The 23026-nt window shown below is 45.2% G+C and overlaps 1 protein-coding gene across 1 annotated transcript; it reads left to right on the forward strand.

Annotated features, from left to right (window-relative positions):
• Nucleotides 1–1330: 1330 nt before the first annotated feature.
• LOC143288239 (transmembrane protein 47-like) lies at nucleotides 1331–23017 on the forward strand. The gene is made up of 5 exons (XM_076596590.1): nucleotides 1331–1448; nucleotides 5242–5413; nucleotides 12959–13096; nucleotides 18438–18490; nucleotides 22823–23017. The coding sequence occupies exons 1-5, from the start codon at nucleotides 1410–1412 to the stop codon at nucleotides 23015–23017; spliced, it is 597 nt and encodes a 198-aa protein (XP_076452705.1). The 5' UTR covers nucleotides 1331–1409.
• Nucleotides 23018–23026: the final 9 nt, after the last annotated feature.

The following is a 23026-nucleotide window of genomic DNA, read 5'->3' on the forward strand; positions in this document are numbered from 1 at the left end:
TTCAGATTCAGCATGCCATTGGTTTCACACTTCCACACTAACATCAGTTTTCCTTGGTGTGGGTGCTTTGTCTTGAACAGTTGGTGTGACAGCTGCCATCATACCCATTCCATGACATGTATTTATTCCATCTAAGGTTGCTGCATTGTGATCTACATTGTCAGCCATGCATTGTACAAAGTGACTGTCGTCTGCTGGCAGTTTTAGTTCCTGAGCTGCAGCTACGTACAGCTCATACGTTCGGACTTCTTTGTATGATGAACAAAATCCAAGTGAATAAAATAAATCCACCAAAAACTGTGACTCAGAATTGTGGTGCACCTGCATACTTATTCCTATCCTCAACGGGGTAACCAGTAAGAATGGTCGTGCTGTTTGCATGATTGGTTGCCCGATGTATGCAATTCTGAGATCACAGGTTTTTTTTAAATTTATTTATTTATTTATTTATTTATTTATTTATTTAAAATAAATGATGCTGAGAAGTATCTGAGGAAATTTTGGCTGAAGTCCAGGTTTGCTGACAGATCCAGCATCATCTGGTGCTGGGTACATTTTCCGGGACACACAAGTGCTCTTTATATCACTCTTGATGAGCTCAGCTTTGATGACTGCCATCTTTTTTGCTTGTCCGTCATCAGTATGAGGTGCAGAGTACAATGCATGGAGAATTGAAGAAGCAGTTTTCCTGAATGTGCTAACATTTGCTTTGCCATCAACTTCAGCCATTATTAGTTCTTCCCCAAACTGCTTCACCAGTTCTTCCTTCATCTTCGTGAAACAGTATGCATTTCTGTAAGTTCATCCACCATCCTAATAACGTCATTGACTGTTATCTGCTCTGAGTCATTCTCTTGGAGATAGGTCGCAACCTCTCATCTCATCCTTTGGTCTTCCATTTTTCACTCTTTTGTGCTCCTGTTGCACATCAAATGATCGGGGTACTTTTCTCTTTGTTCTGAAATTTGTACTGCATGTATGGTGGTACACAGCATCAAAAGGTCAGATATAAACTCCAACCTACCTTTCACTTTTTAAGCCCATTCATCAGCGCGCTCTAAGCAGCTCTTCATGACGGACTGTCACGTCCGTCCCCTCCTTGAGAAACTGAAACTGAAAACTTTACTTGCAATCATCTTCATGCTTTTTTTCCCTTCAGATCAGGATTATATTGATTATATTCAATATTAAACATAATTCAACACTTAATTCATAACTCAGTTATTATCAAACGGAACTTAATTTCACTGGGCCATGAATTTAGGCGGATTGGCAGCTTGCCCGACACCGATGGTGCGGATGGGTGTGGGTGTATTAAAGGGAAATAACTCTGACCTCTATGAATGAGTGATTTGGGTCGCATTGCAGAAAAAGCAAACTTTCTGTTGGAATAACAAGCGATTTCGAAGATGGGGGAGACGGAAGTTAGAGTTTGTCGACCTTACAAGGTATGTGAAGTAGAGAGCATCTTTGAATTGAGTGAATTCAGTCGACAGGCGATTTGTTGTGTGACAAAAACCACCTGTGCATTTGAATGCGGAACTGCGGAAGTGTGATTGTGTTGGCATTGCAGACTGTCACGTACCTTTCGCTCATGTTCCTCGTGTATGCACACACCGAGAGTTGTTTAAAGCATTGCACGGACATGGACAGCGTTCTGTCGAAAGTGGCCAATTCACACTCACTCATAAATATGCACAGACACACACACACGCATACACACACGCACACAACATGGTGCATGCATGCACACACCACACGCACACACACACACACGCACTCACGCACACGCACACACACTCAAGCATACACTCACACACACGCACACTCAAGCGCGCGCGCGCACACACACACACACACACATGCATTCAAACTCTTGCAAAAATGTTTTTGTTTTGTGTACTGTCTGTTAGTTGTCTGCACTATGTGAAATTCTTGTACAGCCAAGTTTGCAAAAAAGTATAAATAAATGCCATTCAGGTGGATACATGACAATAGCGACTTTTTGGATTTTTCGGATCTCCGCAAACCTGGTTGTGCCTGAACCCCCTTCGTGTGCATACACACGCAGAAGATCAAATACACATATTAAAGAGCCTGTAATCCATGTCAGCATTCTGTGGGTTATGGAAACAAGAACATACTCATTATGCACACCCCCAAAAATGGAGTATGGTTGCCTACATGGTGGGGTAGATCAACAAAAAAAACCAGTCATACACTTGAAATATTACATGTCTGGATGAGTATGTATGTGCGTGCCTGAATTCTGATTGAATGACACAGCAAACATGTGATGGGCGCCCAATGACAGCTTTTAGTCAGCTCTACCCAGGTAGGCATCCTGTTGTGCAAATGTCTCCTTGTTTGTAAAGCGCTTAGTGCTTGGTCTTGACCGAGGATAGGTGCTCTATAAGTATCCATTTCATTTATCATTCATTCATGTTCAGATTGCTGAAGGCTGTCAACTTACTGTGATAAGATTGACCTTTTAGGTCAGGATTTCAGTCAGCATTGTCGATTTGGACTTCTCCTTGATCTGCTTGAATCGTTCAGGGGAGAAAAAAAAAAAAGTTCCCATCATGTATTACCACTGTTTGCACGTGCAGGAGTGTCACTGTTCCCACGTGATTTGTTGATGGCACAGGGAGGAATGTCACATTGACCAGGTCGCACACCACAAGACGGGGAATCCCCGTCGCTGTTTCTGTTTTCCCGATGGCGCGGACTCACATGGCAGGGGTCGTCTCCCAAGTCAGTCTGTGCTGGGGGGTTCCAGGTTGTCTCGTGTGTGTCGTCTCCTTTGGCTGCTGCTGCTTCAGCGTAGGTCTTGGGGTCGGGTCGTCGGGGACCAATCGTCATCTTGCTGTGTCGAAAGAAGGCCGCCTTGCCTTCCCGCCTGGTGTCTGCTGCAACGGCTGCATGCTGTCTCGTCAGGTCGTTTGCCACCCTGACTCCACGGGACTCCAGATTGTCTCTGTACTTCCGATCGGACAGAGAGGGAGAGATAGAGAGAGAGAGAGAGAGAGAGAGAGAGAGAGAGACAGACAGACAGACAGAGATTCAAGATAAAAAAACTTATTACTAGGGAGAGCTGGACAGTACAAGGTCTTCAGAGAAGAAGCCCCCCTCAGTCAAGTGTTTCAGCCCTTAACTCCTTACACTCTGAGGGGGCCCGGCCACACCCAGGTCATGACTCCTGGATGCCCTTGTATTATACTGCCTTTTCTTCTTCTATTCCTGGTCCTCAGCAGGTTCAAACCTATGCCTCCATGGTGGTTGCCACTTCAGGACTGAGTCACCTTTTCTGGCAGATGTTTTAACCACTGAGCCATCGTATGCCTAGTCTGAGTAGGGAAATATTTAATCCTCAACCAGATCCAGCTGGAACTCTTTTCTGCTGCTTCTGTCATTTCCTTGAGAGCCCATGTCCTCTCTCTTCCAGAAATATACAGCTGTTTCATGAGGCTTTAGGCAGATGCGCCCACAAACCCTCGTGCACCAGTCTCTATGGCGAGGACTTTGGCTTGGAAGCCAGATTCTCTCAGGCTGCTGGCTGGACTAGCATACTTCTCAATCTTGTAGATGTGGGCTTCCTCCATTCTGCTTTTGTATGGCACAGTGAGCTCAATCAGAATTGCATGTTTCGTTGCTTTGGAGTGGAGTACTATGTCAGGTCTCATGCCGCTCTTGCTGATGATTTCCGGGTGTTTCTTCCCCTCTGGTAGGTCAACTGTGCATTCCCAATCTCCAGCACCATAAAGCAACCCACGTTTCCATGCTGTGGAAACTTTGGATGCTGTTCCTGAGAGAGAGAGAGAGAGAGAGAGAGAGAGAGAGAGAGTACTGGAATAAAATACACACAAAGTCATGTTAATGTGATTAATGTTCAGCATGCACTTGCACACTAAAAAAACAAACAAAAACCCATGGCAATGTAAATGTTGTCCTCTGGCAAAATCCTGGAGACTAAATTCAGTGTGATAGGTACATAAATATTATTTAAGCGTGCATTCAAGGCCTGACCAAACACGTCATGTTATGCTGCTGTCAGGTACCTGTCTAGCAGACGAGGTGTAGCGTATATATGGGTTTGTCCAAATGCAGCAACACCTCTTTGAGAAGCAAATAAAAATTGTTGATAAAAACAATGATCGTCTTCTGTCACTCCACTATGGTACCTGGTGTAAGTCAGGAGCAACAGCCAAGTGGTCAGCGTTGAACTTTCAATTATAGGGTTGTGGGTTTGAATCCCAGTCGCTGCACTGGTGAGTTAAAGGTGGATATTGTTCCAGTCTCTCAGGTCATCAGGTGTCAGACCTGCTGGTGCCTGAATACCCCGTATATGTGAATATAATATATATATATATATTTTTTTTTTGCTGCCCATCATCTGCACCGTTTAAGTGGCATTACGTCCATGTCGCTCACTCCGAGTTCCCCATGCACAGCAACACCCAGGTTCGTCTGTCACAGTCCCAGTGCTGGCAATCTTCAGGGAAACATCAGTGTTAGGTCGCCAGGAGGCCACACACCAGAGGAGACCCTGCACTGCTGCTGAGTCACTTTGTGGTGTTTGGTAGTGCTTGTTCTGATTTAACGTTCTTCAAACACCACCTACTGATGACAATAATGGCTTAGTCACGGAGCCAGACTGAGTGAGCGTTCCTCCCAGAGTGGAGACCGCCACCACGTCCCTCCAATGGCGGTCACCCATGAATCCGCCGACACTGAAGATGCATCCGTGCATCTTGACTGTGTGGTCCCAGTCTTCCCATTTAAGCCCATAGCACACTCACCTCTGGGTAGGAGCTGGCCGTGGGCCGAAAAACCCAACTCTGCTGGGATTCGAACCCACATCCTCTCAGCCGTCAGTCAGTGATGCTGACCACTGCGCCATGGCAGCTGGTTGCCCTGTATATATATAGAAAGAGAGAGACAGACAGATGTATATATAGGAGATAGATATATATCTGTCTGGGGTAGATATCTGTCTGTCTCTCTTTCTCTAAATGGCTCTGTGTTTTTAAATCGCTTAGAGCTTGGTCTCCGACTGAGGATAGGCAGCTGTATAAGTATCCATATCATCATCATCATCATCATCATCATCATCATCATCACCATCATCATCATCACCATCATCACCATCACCATCATCATCATCACCATCATCATCATCATCATCATCTTCATCAAATGTTTGTCTAGCATTCCGCATCCTTTGCCTTGTGCTGTGCACAGCTTCTGGCGGTGATCATGAGCATGATCGCCTTCATCCTGATGATTGTGTCGGTGGCGGGGCCGGACTGGATGGAGGTGTCCTTTGAGCAGGGCAACCCCAAGTCCTGGGGCCTGTGGTGGGACTGTGTTCAGGTCAACGGCGTCTCCTTCCTGGAGATGTGCGTCGAGACTGGTAAGTGGGCGGCGTTCAGGTGAAAATGTTTCTGTGCGTAGGTGGCCAGTGTTTGGGTGTAAATGTTTGTGTGGGTGGGTGGGCAGTTTTCGGGTGTAAATGTTTGTGTATGTGGGTGGGCAGTGTTTGGATATAACTGTTCCTGTGGGTGGGTGGGCAGTGTTCAGGTAAAACTGTTTCTGTGGGTGGGTGGGCAGTGTTTGGATATAACTGTTCCTGTGGGTGGGTGGGCAATGTTCAGGTAAAACTGTTCCTGTGGGTGGGTGGGCAGTGTTTTGATATAACTGTTCCTGTGGGTGGGTGGGCAGTGTTCAGGTAAAACTGTTTCTGTGAGTGGGTGGGCAGTGTTTGGATATAACTGTTCCTGTGGGTGGGTGGGCAATGTTCAGGTATAACTGTTCCTGTGGGTGGGTGGGCAATGTTCAGGTAAAACTGTTTCTGTGAGTGGGTGGGCAGTGTTTGGATATAACTGTTCCTGTGGGTGGGTGGGCAATGTTCAGGTAAAACTGTTTCTGTGAGTGGGTGGGCAGTGTTCAGGTATAACTATTCCTGTGGGTGGGTGGGCAGTGTTCAGGTATAACTGTTCCTGTGAGTGGGTGGGCAGTGTTTGGATATAACTGTTCCTGTGGGTGGGTGGACAATGTTCAGGTATAACTGTTTCTGTGAGTGGGTGGGCAATGTTCAGGTATAACTGTTCCTGTGTGTGGGTGGGCAATGTTCAGGTAAAACTGTTTCCGTGAGTGGGTGGGCAGTGTTTGGATATAACTGTTCCTGTGGGTGGGTGGGCAATGTTCAGGTAAAACTGTTTCTGTGAGTGGGTGGGCAGTGTTTGGATATAACTGTTCCTGTGGGTGGGTGGGCAATGTTCAGGTATAACTGTTCCTGTGGGTGGGTGGGCAATGTTCAGGTAAAACTGTTTCTGTGAGTGGGTGGGCAGTGTTTGGATATAACTGTTCCTGTGGGTGGGTGGGCAATGTTCAGGTAAAACTGTTTCTGTGAGTGGGTGGGCAGTGTTCAGGTATAACTATTCCTGTGGGTGGGTGGGCAGTGTTCAGGTATAACTGTTCCTGTGAGTGGGTGGGCAGTGTTTGGATATAACTGTTCCTGTGGGTGGGTGGACAATGTTCAGGTAAAACTGTTTCCGTGAGTGGGTGGGCAGTGTTTGGATATAACTGTTCCTGTGGGTGGGTGGACAGTGTTTGGATATAACTGTTCCTGTGTGGGGGTGGGCAGTGTTTGGATATAACTGTTTCTGTGAGTGGGTGGGCAGTGTTTGGATATAACTGTTCCTGTGGGTGGGTGGGCAATGTTCAGGTAAAACTGTTCCTGTGGGTGGGTGGGCAGTGTTTTGATATAACTGTTCCTGTGGGTGGGTGGGCAATGTTCAGGTAAAACTGTTCCTGTGGGTGGGTGGGCAGTGTTTTGATATAACTGTTCCTGTGGGTGGGTGGGTAATGTTCAGGTAAAACTGTTTCTGTGAGTGGGTGGGCAGTGTTTGGATATAACTGTTCCTGTGGGTGGGTGGGCAATGTTCAGGTATAACTGTTCCTGTGGGTGGGTGGGCAATGTTCAGGTAAAACTGTTTCTGTGAGTGGGTGGGCAGTGTTTGGATATAACTGTTCCTGTGGGTGGGTGGGCAATGTTCAGGTAAAACTGTTTCTGTGAGTGGGTGGGCAGTGTTCAGGTATAACTATTCCTGTGGGTGGGTGGGCAGTGTTCAGGTATAACTGTTCCTGTGAGTGGGTGGGCAGTGTTTGGATATAACTGTTCCTGTGGGTGGGTGGACAATGTTCAGGTATAACTGTTTCTGTGAGTGGGTGGGCAGTGTTCAGGTATAACTGTTCCTGTGTGTGGGTGGGCAATGTTCAGGTAAAACTGTTTCCGTGAGTGGGTGGGCAGTGTTTGGATATAACTGTTCCTGTGGGTGGGTGGGCAATGTTCAGGTAAAACTGTTTCTGTGAGTGGGTGGGCAGTGTTTGGATATAACTGTTCCTGTGGGTGGGTGGGCAATGTTCAGGTATAACTGTTCCTGTGGGTGGGTGGGCAATGTTCAGGTAAAACTGTTTCTGTGAGTGGGTGGGCAGTGTTTGGATATAACTGTTCCTGTGGGTGGGTGGGCAATGTTCAGGTAAAACTGTTTCTGTGAGTGGGTGGGCAGTGTTCAGGTATAACTATTCCTGTGGGTGGGTGGGCAGTGTTCAGGTATAACTGTTCCTGTGAGTGGGTGGGCAGTGTTTGGATATAACTGTTCCTGTGGGTGGGTGGACAATGTTCAGGTAAAACTGTTTCCGTGAGTGGGTGGGCAGTGTTTGGATATAACTGTTCCTGTGGGTGGGTGGACAGTGTTTGGATATAACTGTTCCTGTGTGGGGGTGGGCAGTGTTTGGATATAACTGTTTCTGTGAGTGGGTGGGCAGTGTTTGGATATAACTGTTCCTGTGGGTGGGTGGGCAATGTTCAGGTAAAACTGTTTCTGTGGGTGGGTGGGCAATGTTCAGGTATAACTGTTCCTGTGGGTGGGTGGGCAGTGTTTGGATATAACTGTTCCTGTGGGTGGGTGGGCAATGTTCAGGTATAACTGTTCCTGTGGGTGGGTGGGCAGTGTTTGGATATAACTGTTCCTGTGGGTGGGTGGGCAGTGTTTGGATATAACTGTTCCTGTGGGTGGGTGGGCAATGTTCAGGTAAAACTGTTCCTGTGGGTGGGTGGACAATGTTCAGGTATAACTGTTTCTGTGACTGGGTGGGCAATGTTTGGATATAACTGTTCCTGTGAGTGGGTGGGCAGTGTTTGGATATAACTGTTCCTGTGGGTGGGTGGACAATGTTCAGGTATAACTGTTTCTGTGAGTGGGTGGGCAATGTTCAGGTATAACTGTTCCTGTGTGTGGGTGGGCAATGTTCAGGTAAAACTGTTTCCGTGAGTGGGTGGGCAGTGTTTGGATATAACTGTTCCTGTGGGTGGGTGGGCAATGTTCAGGTAAAACTGTTTCTGTGAGTGGGTGGGCAGTGTTTGGATATAACTGTTCCTGTGGGTGGGTGGGCAATGTTCAGGTATAACTGTTCCTGTGGGTGGGTGGGCAATGTTCAGGTAAAACTGTTTCTGTGAGTGGGTGGGCAGTGTTTGGATATAACTGTTCCTGTGGGTGGGTGGGCAATGTTCAGGTAAAACTGTTTCTGTGAGTGGGTGGGCAGTGTTCAGGTATAACTATTCCTGTGGGTGGGTGGGCAGTGTTCAGGTATAACTGTTCCTGTGAGTGGGTGGGCAGTGTTTGGATATAACTGTTCCTGTGGGTGGGTGGACAATGTTCAGGTATAACTGTTTCTGTGAGTGGGTGGGCAATGTTCAGGTATAACTGTTCCTGTGTGTGGGTGGGCAATGTTCAGGTAAAACTGTTTCCGTGAGTGGGTGGGCAGTGTTTGGATATAACTGTTCCTGTGGGTGGGTGGACAGTGTTTGGATATAACTGTTCCTGTGTGGGGGTGGGCAGTGTTTGGATATAACTGTTTCTGTGAGTGGGTGGGCAGTGTTTGGATATAACTGTTCCTGTGGGTGGGTGGGCAATGTTCAGGTAAAACTGTTTCTGTGGGTGGGTGGGCAATGTTCAGGTATAACTGTTCCTGTGGGTGGGTGGGCAGGCAGTGTTTGGATATAACTGTTCCTGTGGGTGGGTGGGCAATGTTCAGGTATAACTGTTCCTGTGGGTGGGTGGGCAGTGTTTGGATATAACTGTTCCTGTGGGTGGGTGGGCAATGTTTGGATATAACTGTTCCTGTGGGTGGGTGGGCAATGTTCAGGTAAAACTGTTCCTGTGGGTGGGTGGACAATGTTCAGGTATAACTGTTTCTGTGACTGGGTGGGCAATGTTTGGATATAACTGTTCCTGTGGGTGGGTGGGCAATGTTCAGGTATAACTGTTTCTGTGAGTGGGTGGGCAGTGTTTGGATATAACTGTTCCTGTGGGTGGGTGGGCAATGTTCAGGTATAACTGTTTCTGTGAGTGGGTGGGCAATGTTCAGGTATAACTGTTTCTGTGTGTGGGTGGGCAATGTTCAGGTATAACTGTTCCTGTGTGTGGGTGGGCAATGTTCAGGTAAAACTGTTTCTGTGAGTGGGTGGGCAGTGTTTGGATATAACTGTTCCTTTGTGTGGGTGGGCAATGTTCAGGTATAACTGTTCCTGTGGGTGGGTGAACAGTGTTTGGATATAACTGTTTCTGTGAGTGGGTGGGCAGTGTTTGGATATAACTGTTCCTGTGAGTGGGTGGGCAGTGTTCAGGTAAAACTGTTTCTGTCGGTGGATGGGCAATGTTCAGGTAAAACTGTTTCTGTGGGTGGGTGGGCAGTGTTCAGGTAAAACTGTTTCTGTGGGTGGGTGGGCAATGTTCAGGTAAAACTGTTTCTGTGGGTGGGTGGGCAATGTTCAGGTATAACTGTTCCTGTGGGTGGGTGAGCAGGCAGTGTTTGGATATAACTGTTCCTGTGGGTGGGTGGGCAATGTTCAGGTATAACTGTTCCTGTGGGTGGGTGGGCAGTGTTTGGATATAACTGTTCCTGTGTGTGGGTGGGCAGTGTTTGGATATGACTGTTTCTGTGGGTGGGTGGGCAATGTTCAGGTATAACTGTTCCTGTGGGTGGGTGGACATTGTTTGGATATAACTGTTCCTGTGGGTGGGTGGGCAGTGTTCAGGTAAAACTGTTTCTGTCGGTGGGTGGGCAATGTTCAGGTAAAACTGTTTCTGTGGGTGGGTGGGCAATGTTCAGGTATAACTGTTTCTGTGGGTGGGATGGAGTATTGAAAAGAGAGTTTGGAGATCTGTGTGTCAGTTATTGTAATGCATGTTTAGACAAATAATGTTATCATCTCAGTAAGAGAATTTTCGATGTATCGGATGTATGGGTGAATTTGTCTTTGGTGATTCTCAGCAACACTGTTGCATGCGGAATGGAGAACAATTCACACACATCAAACGAAGGGTTTGGGAAAAGATAGATTATTAACCTGAATTTGTGTTTGTTATCGCACAACATTTTTCCGTTGGAATTTGTGTTGTTGATTCACTGACAGAAGTATCACTTTTGCAGATCCTTTGCTCTGATGCAGAGATGTCAGCTGGTGGGAATCATTACAACACACTGCTCGTGCTCATGCAGTTAATGATAATGTAACCCGTTCATTTCCACAGATCATGTGTCCGCACATAGGTGTGTACTGATAATATAAAGCTGCACTCATCTTCAAGAAAATTATAAAGTGGTAATGATTTTACGAAGAGAAGAAGCTTGGTTCAGGCTGGCAGTGAGGAAAATGACGAAACAGCATTGTGATTGTGATGTGTGTGGGTGACATGGGTGTGGGTATGGGTGTGTGGGTCTCCCGTTGGGAGCACGTTCAGTGATAAATGGTATCTCAACCTTCTGGAAATTCTGTGCTGAAACTTTCCTCTTTTCTAACACTCTCTGAGTTTCTGGCTTTGTCCTATTCTTTCTGTTGTCTCTCTCTGTGTCTGTCCCCCACCTCTAACTCTCTCCCCTCCCCCCCTTTCCTCCTCCTCTCTCCCCCTCTCTCTCCCCCCTCTCTCCCCCCCTCTTTCCCCCTCATCTCTCTCGCTCTCTGCCCCCCCTCTCTCTCCCCTCTCTTTCTCCCCCCCCCTCTCTCTCCCCCCTCTCTTTCCTCTCTCTCTCTCCCCCCCCCTCTCCCCCTCTCTCTCCCCCCTCTCTCCCCCCCTCTTTCCCCCTCCTCTCGCTCTCTGTCCCCCCCTCTCTCTCCCCCCTCTCTCCCCCCCTCTTTCCCCCTCCTCTCTCTCGCTCTCTGTCCCCCCCCCTCTCTCTCTCTCCCCCCTCTCTCCCCCCCTCTCTCTCTTTCCCCCTCTCTCCCCCCCCCTCTCTCCCCCCCTCTCTCTCCCCCTCTCTCCCTATCTCTCTCCCCCACTCTCTCTTTCTCCCCCCCCCTCTCTCCCCCCCCCTCTCTCCCCCCCTCTCTCTGTCCCCCCCCTCTCTCTCCCCCCCCCTCTCTTTCTTATTTTCTGTCTTGGTGGTCCATTGACCTGTATGTATATGTGAGGTATGAAAGTTGTTCATTTATTTATTTATTTTGTTTATCTATCTATGTATTCATAATTGTTTCTCTTCATATTATTATTATTATTATTATTATTCCATTATCCCCCTGAAGGTCTAAGGGTGTTGGGTTATACTGCTTGTCAGGTATCCGCTTAGTACCAGATGCGCTGTAGTGTATATAATTTGGATTTGTCCGAACCCAGTGATGCCTCCTTGAGCAACTGAACTGAACTGAACTACGAAAGTTATGAATGTTTATTTCTGTCTCTGGAGTTGAGGATTTTGAGCCGAGGATGTGTGAGCTGCCTGCCGGCGTGATCTGGTTCTGTATGCCTCCTGTCACGTAAATTTTGTGATTCGTGCTTTTGCTCAGTCTGCTGGTCGTCCTCTGCTGAAAACTTGATGCAGTGGTTGAACATGAGGGGTGTGTCCTATGTGACTGTACTTATCGTTTTCCAGGTTTCTCCTCTTTTCACATTGTTGGCCAGGAACTTGGAGCAACACGCCCAAAGAGGCATCCGTGAAGTGGGCGATACTTGACTGTGTGGTCCCAGTCTCCCAATTTAAGCCCAAAGCACACTCAACTCTGGGGGCCGAAAAACCCACCTCTGCTGGGGTTCGAACCTGCTTCCTCCCACCCGTCAGTCCGCGATGCTGACCTCTGCGCCATGGCAGCTGGTTGCCCTGTATATATACAGAGAGACAGACAGACAGACAGATATGTATAGGAGATAGATATATATTTGTTTGTATATAGATATCTATATATAACTATATATCTGTCTGTCTGTCTGTCTTTCTCTAAATGGCTCTGTGTTTGTAAATTGCTTAGAGCTTGGTCTCCAACTGAATATGGGCATCTGTATAAGTATCCATATCATCACCACCATCATCATCATCATCATCAGATGTATGTCATTTTCATTGTATGGATCAGTGTAGATGTTGTTTTCAGCCTTGATACGGCCCTGTGCTGTCAGCTGGGCTTGAAGCAACAATGATGATGATGATGATGATGATGATGATGGGATGTGTAGAGATGAAAACTGTTACGATTTCGCCGTATTTTGTTACATTCAGTCGCAGTTTGTTCCAATGTTGCGCCAAGGTAAAAAATTCCCGAGGAGTTCATCATTTTCGACTACATGCTTTCCTGTCGTAACATTACCCAGACGCACTGGACTTATCGATCACAAGGCCAGGGCAGTCATGACTAACCTTGGTCTCACGTGGTGATGCTCAGCTAATGGCGTGCGTGCTTACATTGAAACAGCATTGAGCGGACCGATCAGCTTAATATTTTGCCTGAACAAGAGAGAATGTGGCTAAATCAAGCTGCGTCTCGGTCAAACAGCGTCTGTGCCCATTCGCTGATGTGGCTTGGAGTCCGAGTGTTCCTACCGGATTCAGATTGTTCTTTCCTGACTGTTCCCACAAACACTTGACCGGGGTTGGCATCTCTGGATGTGATGCTGTGTTTCAGATTGGCTGTTTGCGTGTGCTGCCTTGGTCATGATTGGTCTGCTGTGCATGCTGGCCGTTTCCATTGTGGGCAGCATCGGACTGTGCACGCACAAGCGCTTGCTGTACATCATCGCTGGCGTCGTCACCATCTTTGCCAGTAAGTGAGGGGCGTCGGGGAGTGGGTTTGTTGTTGTACAACACATGTGAGTCTGTGCAGTTGTTCTGTTTGGGTGGTGTGTGTGTGTGGGTGTGTGTGTGTGTGTGTGTGTGTGGTTGTGTGCATGTATATGCATATATGCATGCATGCATGCATACATTTATGTGTGTGTGTGTGGTTGTGTGTGTATACATGTGTGTGTGTCACAGTGCATGTCTGTGTGTGTGTGTTTGTTTTGTGTGTGTGTGTGTGTGTGTGTGTGTGTGTGTGTGTGTGTGTGTGTGTGTGTGTGGTTGTGTGCATGTATATGCATATATGCATGCATGCATGCATACATGTATGTGTGTGTGTGTGTGTGTGGTTGTGTGTGTATACATGATGTGTGTGTGTCACAGTGCATGTCTGTGTGTGTGTGTTTGTTTTGTGTATGTGTGTGTGTGGGTGTGTGTGGTTATGTGCATGTTTATGCATATATGCATGCATGCATCCATACATGTGTGTGTGTGTGTGTGTGTGTGTGTGTGGTTGTGTGTATGTACATGTGTGTGTGACACTGTGCATGTCTGTGTGTATGTGTTTGTGTCATGTGTGTTTGTGTCTGTGTGTGTGTGTTTTCACAGTTAACTTTGACGTTGTCATTTTCTCAGCAACAGCAAGTGGTTGAGAAAACAAACCAAGCAGTGGAGACAGATCTGTTATCAACAAAGCCGATAGTTCTGGCCATCACCAGTATGGAAATGCTGCATATCATCAAAAGCAATAACTCTTGATAAGAAGAATGGTTTTTACATTTGAAGATGAATGTTTTCAATGAAATCTATTAAAAAAAAAAAAAAAAAAAAATCATGAGCCTTTTAAAAAATTTCTGCCAGCTTTGTTGGAGACGCTTGCAAATGTGGGCAAGAACCACGGAAGGGGAAATTGGAAGCTTGTTTCACAGTGTTTCCCATAGACTATGATAGAGATAAAATGTTAGGTTCCCAGGACACTCTGTGTCAAGTCTGGGTGGTCCCCCCAGGATTTCCAATGTCAGTTCTTTAAGAACATCTGCTGCTGAAGATTATCGGGTTTCAGGGCCTGAAAGCCATTGTAACAAAGGCATTTTAATGCCCGTTTTGCCACTTCAAAAGAATAATAATAATAATAATAATAATAATAATGGATACTTATATAGCACACTATCCAGAAATCTGCTCTAGGTGCTTTACAAAAACGCTTTGTTAACATAAAACATTACATCTATGTTGCATACACACACCAAAATATGACTACACACACACACACACACACACACACACACGCACACACACACACTGCGTACATACATTTTAACAATACATGTGTATCCAACAGCTAGCCTAACACATACGCACACATAGGCAGGCACAAACTTACATAAACGCACGCGCACATTTAAAAGAACAGGGAGATCGAAAGTTATCCGATTCAACAAGGGATGCAACTCCAAACACTCAGTATTGTCTGTTCTGCAGTGATGGCGTTACTTCCAAGTCGAGATCGACCGAGAAATTAAAGCATGTCAGGGAAATCGTGTGCATCCGTGGGACATACGTTACTGAAAACCGGGGGTCCTTTTCAGATCTCTGTGTGCATAAGGGACGCGCTGTAGTGCGTTACGGGAAAAACCGTTTCACATCATCTCATCTCAGCTCTGAAGCTCTGACACATCCTGTCGGGTTTACCTTCGTTCCAGTAATTGATTGTTAAGCTTCTGTGTGGGCATGATTTCCTGGTCTCTGCGCTGAAGTTTTGTTTTTCTGTTTGTTTGTTTTTTGGTGTTTTTTAAAAATTATTTTTAATGTTAAACTTCTAATTCTTTAGCAAAATGATACAGTAAAGATTTGTCAGTGTTTCCTGAGGAAGGAGACAGAATGGTTAAAAGCGCTCGCCTGCCAATACAGCTCCCTGTCTCACACTGCATAAAGTACAAGATCAGCACTCTATGCTACAAATGTATTCACAAATCAGCCCCTTCCTATCTCTGTGGCTGCCTTCACCTCTACACTCCATCTCGCTCACTACGATCAGCTTCGGATCCACTCCACTTACGCATACCCAGATTCAAACTCTCGACTGTTGGCGCTGTTCTTTCTCTGTCTCTGGACCTTGCAATTGGAATGAACTTCCTCTCTCGCTTCGTCAAGTCTCCACACTCAGCTCTTTCAAGTCTGGCCTTAAAACCCACCTCTTCCCTAAATAGCCTCCCTTCCCTGCCTCTTCCTTGTCTTTAGTTTCTCCAGTTTTAGAGTTATGCGTGCGTGAGAATGACTGGTGCGAAAGCGCTTAGATTTGTCTCTGCACAAGATTCAGCGCTATATAAGTACCATTATTATTATTATTATTATTATTATTATTATTATTATTCTGTGAGGGTGTAGATTCAAATGAGAGAGAATTTCACATTTTGAAGTTATGTGCATTTCCTGGAGGTTTCCAGAAACAAGGAGTTTCCTCAGTACCGTGCCCACAGCATTGAACAGCATTCTCAGCATGAAAACTGTGAATGATCTTGACAAGAAACCATCTGTGTCATGGCAGGGGGTGATATCTTGGATAGAGAGTTATATGTGGCACACTTAAACATTCACGTGCACAATTACAAAACATGCCTACACACACACACACACACACACACACACACACACACACACACACACACACACACACACACACACACACACACACACACACACACACACACAAACAAACAAACAAAAAATCCCTCTTTCTTTATCCTCCTCCCCCACACACTTTCTTTGATGTTGAACTAAACATATCATAACTGAACTAAACTTTTCAGATTTAAATTTTCTTTTCTTTTTTTCTTTTTCTTTTTAAACAATTTCATTCAGTTTTAACAGGTCAACATTCTGCTAAACAGTGGATTAGAAAAGCTTAGAAAACATGCACTCATTGTTAGGGCTGAGTTTGATTCCAAAATGCATTAGAATATGAAACAGGTAGAAAAAAAAAATCAGTGCACACAGCCCCCAAACCACCCTCTCCCCTTCTCTGTTTCTCTGTTGATCTCTCTGTCTCAGTCTGTCTGTCTCTGTCTCTCTCTGTCTCTCTCTCTCTTCTCTCTCTCTTTGTAGTCGGGCTTTGGACATTGTCATTCATGTCAAACAGCATTAGTCCATTTGTGTGATTCATGGTTGTCTGGCATCAACCACAGTGAAATCGTAGGTGCTGCTTTTTTTGACTTAAAGAAAGCTTTTGATCTTGTTGACCACAAAACTCTATTTAAAAAACTGTCATTGTATCTCAGAGACCCCACCACGCTGTCCTTTTTTGAATCATTCCTTACAGACAGAATACAACATTTGTTTACCAGTGGTAAGACTACTTCCACTGAAGCAGTTCAAAGTGGAGTTCCTCAAGGATCCGTTCTTGGACCACTTCTATTCTGCATATTTATCAATGACCTTGCTTTGGCTATATCAGACCCAAGAGTCTCATGTGATTTTTTGCAGATTCCAATGCTGTCAGCGTTGCTTCAGTTCAATATTCTCTTCAGACGGGCATAAATGATGTTTCTAAATGGTGCAAATCCAACTCTATTGTATTGTATTGTATTGTATTTCTTTTTATCACATCAGATTTCTCTGTGTGAAATTTGGGCTGCTGTCCCCAGGGAGAGTGTGTTGCTATACTACAGTGCCACCCATTTTTTTGTATTTTTTCCTGCATGCAGTTTTATTTGTTTTTCCTATCGATGTGGATTTTTCTACATAATTTTGCCAGGAACAACCCTTTTGTTGCCGTGGGTTCTTTTACGTGCGCTAAATACATGCCACACACGGGACCTAGGTTTATCGTCTCATCTGAATGACTAGCGTCCAGACCACCACTCAAGGTCTAGTGGAGGGGGAGAAAATATCGGCGGCTTCATTCCCCCAAAAACCAAAAAATATGATTCTCGCACCAAGACAAAAGCATAAAAAAAAATCCACTTGTCCTCAGTTTGAATGTCTATGGCAACTCCATCCACGAGCACCGTGTCTTGGAAGTCATGAACTGAAATGGCAATCACACATTAACTCTGTCTGTATAAGGTTGGCACACCTTCTTTTTTTACTTAATCAGCTCAAGTCTTACATAGACAGTGATGCTCGCAAGATGTTCTTCCACGCTCACTGTCTTTCTCTCATTAATTACGCATCTGTAGTCTGGAGCTGTGCTGCAGATGTTCATCTTAAAAAGCTAAATTCCCTTCACAAGAGAGCAGCCAAAATGATTTTACCAGATCCTTCATTGTCAACGTTTGAAAAACAAGCCAGATTAAACATCCTTCCATTGCAAAAACAGTATTCAACAAAGCGATACTTGTGTACAAAGCGCACAGTAACTTGGCACCACAATATCTACATTTGCTTACCCGAGTCTCATGCTGATATGGCTCAAACAAGTACATTTTACCACGCACCCACATTGATATGTTCAAATCAAGTTTTGCATTTTCATTTCTTTCATTTTCGTCTATTTTGTGTGCATGCATGAATTTATTTATTTCATTCCATCATGATAGTGACAATAGCTCTTGTATAAGTGATATTGGTGATGGTAGTAGTCATTTTAGTACTAATTACAACTGTCGTACTTGGATTTGATGATAACAACGATGTGGCTTTAGTCATCCGGTTGTCGATACTGATGACATATTTCTCTTCCCCTTCCCCTTTCTCTCTCTCTCTCTCTCTCCCTCTCTCTCTCATCCATCTGTCAATCTGTGTATGTGTGTGTGTGTTTGTGTGTGTGTGTGTGTGTGTGCGTGCGCACGCGTGTCTGCTCTTTATCATATTCTTTCTGCAGGACTTTAAAAAAGAAGAAGTTTTTATTTTCTCTTTCTCCCCTTTTCATTAAATATATATGTGCTGTTGTAACTGATGTAGATTAGCAAGGACATATTGGAAGAATAGGCCATGCCTAAAATCTTATTTCTTGAATAAAAAAAAAAAACGTTCTGAGTTCTCTCTGTGTCTGTCTCCCTGTCTCTCTCTCTGTCTCTGTCTCTCTCTCCTCTCTCTTTCTCTCTCTCCTCTCTTTCTCTTTATCTCCCTCTCTCTCTTTTTTCTCTCTCCCATCTCTCTCTTGCTCTCTCTCTCTCCCCCCCCTCTCTCTTCTTCACACACTCTCTTTGACAGTGAACTGATCATTTAATTCTTTTCAGACTTCAGTTATAAGTCATAAATTTGTATACAGATCGTGTGTGTGTGTGTGTGTGTGTGTGTGTGTGTGTGTGTGTGTGTGTGTACATACATATACTCGGCTGTTATTATTCATTTCTTTACTATTTATTTATTCACTTGATGCTGTGCAGTGATTCTGCAGATTATCTGCCTCATCATCTACCCTGTCAAGTTCACAGAAGAGGTAAGCACTCTGTTTTATTTTGTACATACTTTTCTTCTGTTACACTCACAAGAGACTCTCAGCAACTTTTTATTTTTCCAGGCATTATTCATTGCCACAAGATTTCTGACAAGGAATTGTACGTTCTGTTTGAAACACACACATGCACGCAAATTACACTTACACACACACAGCACACAACACACACACACACATATGCACACACACATTTACACACACACACACACACACACACACACACACACACACACACACACTGAGGCACACAACATATATCATGCCATTAATTCAATAAGATGCGACTACTGGAAGATTTTGCGGGTATATTGTATCTTTGTTATTCTGGCACTTTCATTTAGGTTGTGCTGTGTGTGTGTTTAGTTCCTGTAGTAAGGTTAACACTTTATCATGTCAGTTTTTTTCATGTGTATTTGTTTGCTTAATGTCTGCAGCTTACAAACCACTGATGCTTGTGTGTGAATAAATTTCTTCTTGAAAAAAAAGAAGAAGAAAAAACAGATGAGGATTTATATGGCTAATATACCATTGTGCTCAGTCGATATACCGTTGTGCTCAATCGACTATATATTGTGATAGTCATGTTCTTCTTCTTCTTCTGTGTTTGTGGGCTGCAACTTCCACATTCACTTGTATGAACTACGAGTGGGCTTTTACGTGTATGACCGTTTTTACCCCGCCATGTAGGCAGCCATAGCTTTTGGGGGCGGTGATTGCTGGGTATGTTCTTGTTTCCATAACCCACCGAACACTGACATGGATTACAGGATCTTTAACATGCATATTTGATCTTCTGTTTGCGTATATGTAATAGCATTTATTTTGTGGCACTTTGAATGAATGTGTGGTTGAGATTGCGCGTGCGTGTTGGTGCTTGTGATGCTAGGGGAAGCAATTGCGTGTTGGTGCTTGTGATGCTAGGGGAAGCAATTGCGTGTTTCTTATGAATATGATTTTATTGTGATCATCGCTCCTCAGTGTCAGTGAGTACAGCTCTGGATAGCTTAGCTGATCCCGTCACAGCAACTGTAAGCCAGAGCGTGAGAATCGGCTGGACCAGACGGGTCCTAGTGTTTCGTTGTTTGGCCTGTTGTCACACTGATGAGAGGTCGCACATTGTCGCGTGTTGTCGCGCATTGACGTATTGACGAGATCAGAATAGAGAAACTCTGTAAAACGACCTTGTGTGAGGTGTTCATTCCCTTTTCCTCCCCCTCTTGTTCGTCCTTACCCTCTTGTGGAAAACGCTGTATCGAAGATAGAACTCACCCCAACAACTACAACATATACACACGAAGGGGTTTCAAGCAATAGCAGGTCTGCACATATGTTGACGTGGGAGATCGTAAAAATCATGACCCACCAGGCGCCGTCGCTGTGATTCGAACCTGGAACCCTCAGATTGAAAGTCCAACGGTTCAACCACTCGGCTGTTGCGCCTGTCATAGTCATGTTCAACTAAGACCATCAGGATAGCAGAGGAGGTAACTGCTGTCCCAACAATCTGGGCTAGATTGGAGTCTCCTGGAGAGTGTCTTGCCCAAGTTACTCTCTCGGCCAAGAGGGATTTAGGACAGTCGGCATTTTGGGATGGTTCCTAAAGGCTGACATGCCCCCCAAGGCTGCAGCACTAAGAGCCAGTGCAGTTTTTCCTCCTAGTTTGAGAGTTACAGCCCTTCACAAAAGATGGACCTGTCAATGACTTCCAAAAAATGCTGGCCCAGATGTAGGCTTATGTCATTCTCCAGTGTAAACTGATAGAATATTGGGGTAATATTATAAGAATAATATTTGTTCCAGTGTATCAGACGGGTGCCATAGCCGAATGGTTAAAGCGTTGGACTTTCGATCTGAGGGTCCCGGGTTCGAATCACGGTGACGGCGCCTGGTGGGTAAAGGGTGGAGATTTTTACGATCTCCCAGGTCAACATATGTGCAGACCTGCCAGTGCCTGAACCCCCTTCGTGTGTATACGCAAGCATAAGATCAAATACGCACGTTAAAGATCCTGTAATCCATGTCAGCGTTCGGTGGGTTATGGAAACAAGAACATACCCAGGATGCACCCCCCCGAAAACGGAGTATGGCTGCCTACAATGGCGGGGTAAAAACGGTCATACACGTAAAAAGCCCACTCGCGTATACGAGTGAACGTGGGAGTTGAAGCCCACGAACGCAGAAGAAGAAGAAGTTCCAGTGTATCTTTTATTTTCCTGTGTGCTGGCTGTATCAGCAGTGTTAGCAGAACTGACTAAGTTTTGTACCTTGTGAATGGAGAGAGTTACCACCCAACACAATTTGTTAATATTAGAAGACATGGGGTGTATTACAATGTAAAGGTGTGAGGGATGTTGGGTTGCTGGTGTGTGTGTGTGCGTGTGGATACACATGTCTGTGTGGCTGTGTGTGTATGTGTTTGTGTATGTGTGTGTGTTTGTGTGTGTGCCTATGTGTGCGTATGTGTAGAGGGCAGCTGATACATACATAATTTATGTATGTCAAAATGCGTGTTTGTATTGTGTGTGTGTGTGTGTGTGTGTGTGTGTAGTTTGTTAGTTACATTTTGGTGTGTATACGTAACATTGATGTTATGTGTTATATAGTAAAAAATGTTTAAAAAATATTAAAAAAATTAAAAAAAGGTAAAAATACTGTTTTGTTAAAAGCACCTAGAGCAGATTCTGGATAGTGCTATGGTGATGATGACAATGATGATGACGAAGACGATGATGATGATGACAATGATGATGGTGGTGATGATGATGATGATGACAACAATGATGATGATGACAATGGCAATGATGATGATGACGATGATGATGATGATGACAGTGACGATGATGATGATGATGACAATGAAGACGACGACTATGATGATGTTGACTGGGTGAAGGAGGACAAGTACTACCGAGTGAAGACCCAGAGCTTTGACCTGGACTGGATGTATGATGATGATGATGATGATGGTGATGACGACGATGATGACGATCTTGGTCCATAGGTGAAGGAGGACAAGTACTACTGAGTGGAGATGGGGAGCTTTGACCTGGACTGGACGTACGATGATGATGATGATGACGATGATGATAATGATGATGATGATGACAACGATGACGATGATGATGATGATAACTATGATGATGATGATGATAACTATGATGATGACAACCATGATGATGTTGACCAGGTGAAGGAGGACAAGTACTACCAAGTGAAGACCCAGAGCTTTGACCTGGACTGGACGTACGATGATGATGATGATGATGATGATGACAATGAATATGTTGTCAATGATGATGATGATGATGATGATGACAGTAACGACCATGATGATAATGATGATGACAGTGATAACGATGATGATGACAATGGTGATGATGATGTTGACGACGATGATGATGACGACGAGGATCTTGATCCGCAGGTGAAGGAGGACAAGTACTACTGAGCGTAGATCCAGAGCTTTGACCTGGACTGGACGTATGATGATGATGATGATGACGATGTCGATGATGATGATGATATTGATAATGATGTTGATGATGATACTGATATGACGATGATGACAGTGATGATGGTGATGATGATGATGATGACAACATTGATGATGGTGACATTGGCGATGATGATGATGATGACTATGACGATGACAACGATGATGATGATGATGACTATGACGATGACAACGATGATGATGATGATGATGACTATGACGATGACAACGATGATGATGATGATGATGACAACGATGATGATGATGACGATGATGATGTTGACCAGGTGAAGGAGGACAAGTACTACCGAGTGGAGATGGGGAGCTTTGACCTGGACTGGACACACGATGATGATGACGACGACAATGATGATGATGATGACGATAATGATGATGACGATGACGATGTCAACGACGATGACGATGATGATGATGACAACGACGATGTCAACGATGACGACGATGATGACAACGACGATGGCAACAAAAATGATGATGACGGTGATGACAATGATGACGATGACGACGAGGATCTTGGTCCGCAGGTGAAGGAGGACAAGTACTACCGGGCGGAGACGCAGAGCTTTGACCTGGACTGGATGTATGATGATGATGACGATAATGATGACGACGACGATGATGATGACGATGATGATGTTGACCAGGTGAAGGAGGACAAGTACTACCGGGCGGAGATGCAGAGCTTTGACCTGGACTGGACGTACGATGATGATGATGATGATGACGACGATGATGATGACGACGACGATGAAGACGACGATGATGATGACGATGATGATGGTGATGATGATGTTGACCAGGTGAAGGAGGACAAGTACTACCGGGCGGAGACGCAGAGCTTTGACCTGGACTGGACGTACGGGGTGGCCTGGGGTGCGGTGTGCTTCATGCTGGGGGCCGCCGTGCTGTTCCTCATCCGCACCGAGACGGACCACTCGTCCGGCCGCGCCGACAACACCCCCCCACCCGTCTACCTGTCCTACACCCGCGCCTGAGTGGGTGGG

This window comes from Babylonia areolata, chromosome 12 (assembly GCF_041734735.1).
Source record: "Babylonia areolata isolate BAREFJ2019XMU chromosome 12, ASM4173473v1, whole genome shotgun sequence".
Classification (NCBI taxonomy): Eukaryota; Metazoa; Mollusca; class Gastropoda; order Neogastropoda; family Buccinidae; genus Babylonia; species Babylonia areolata.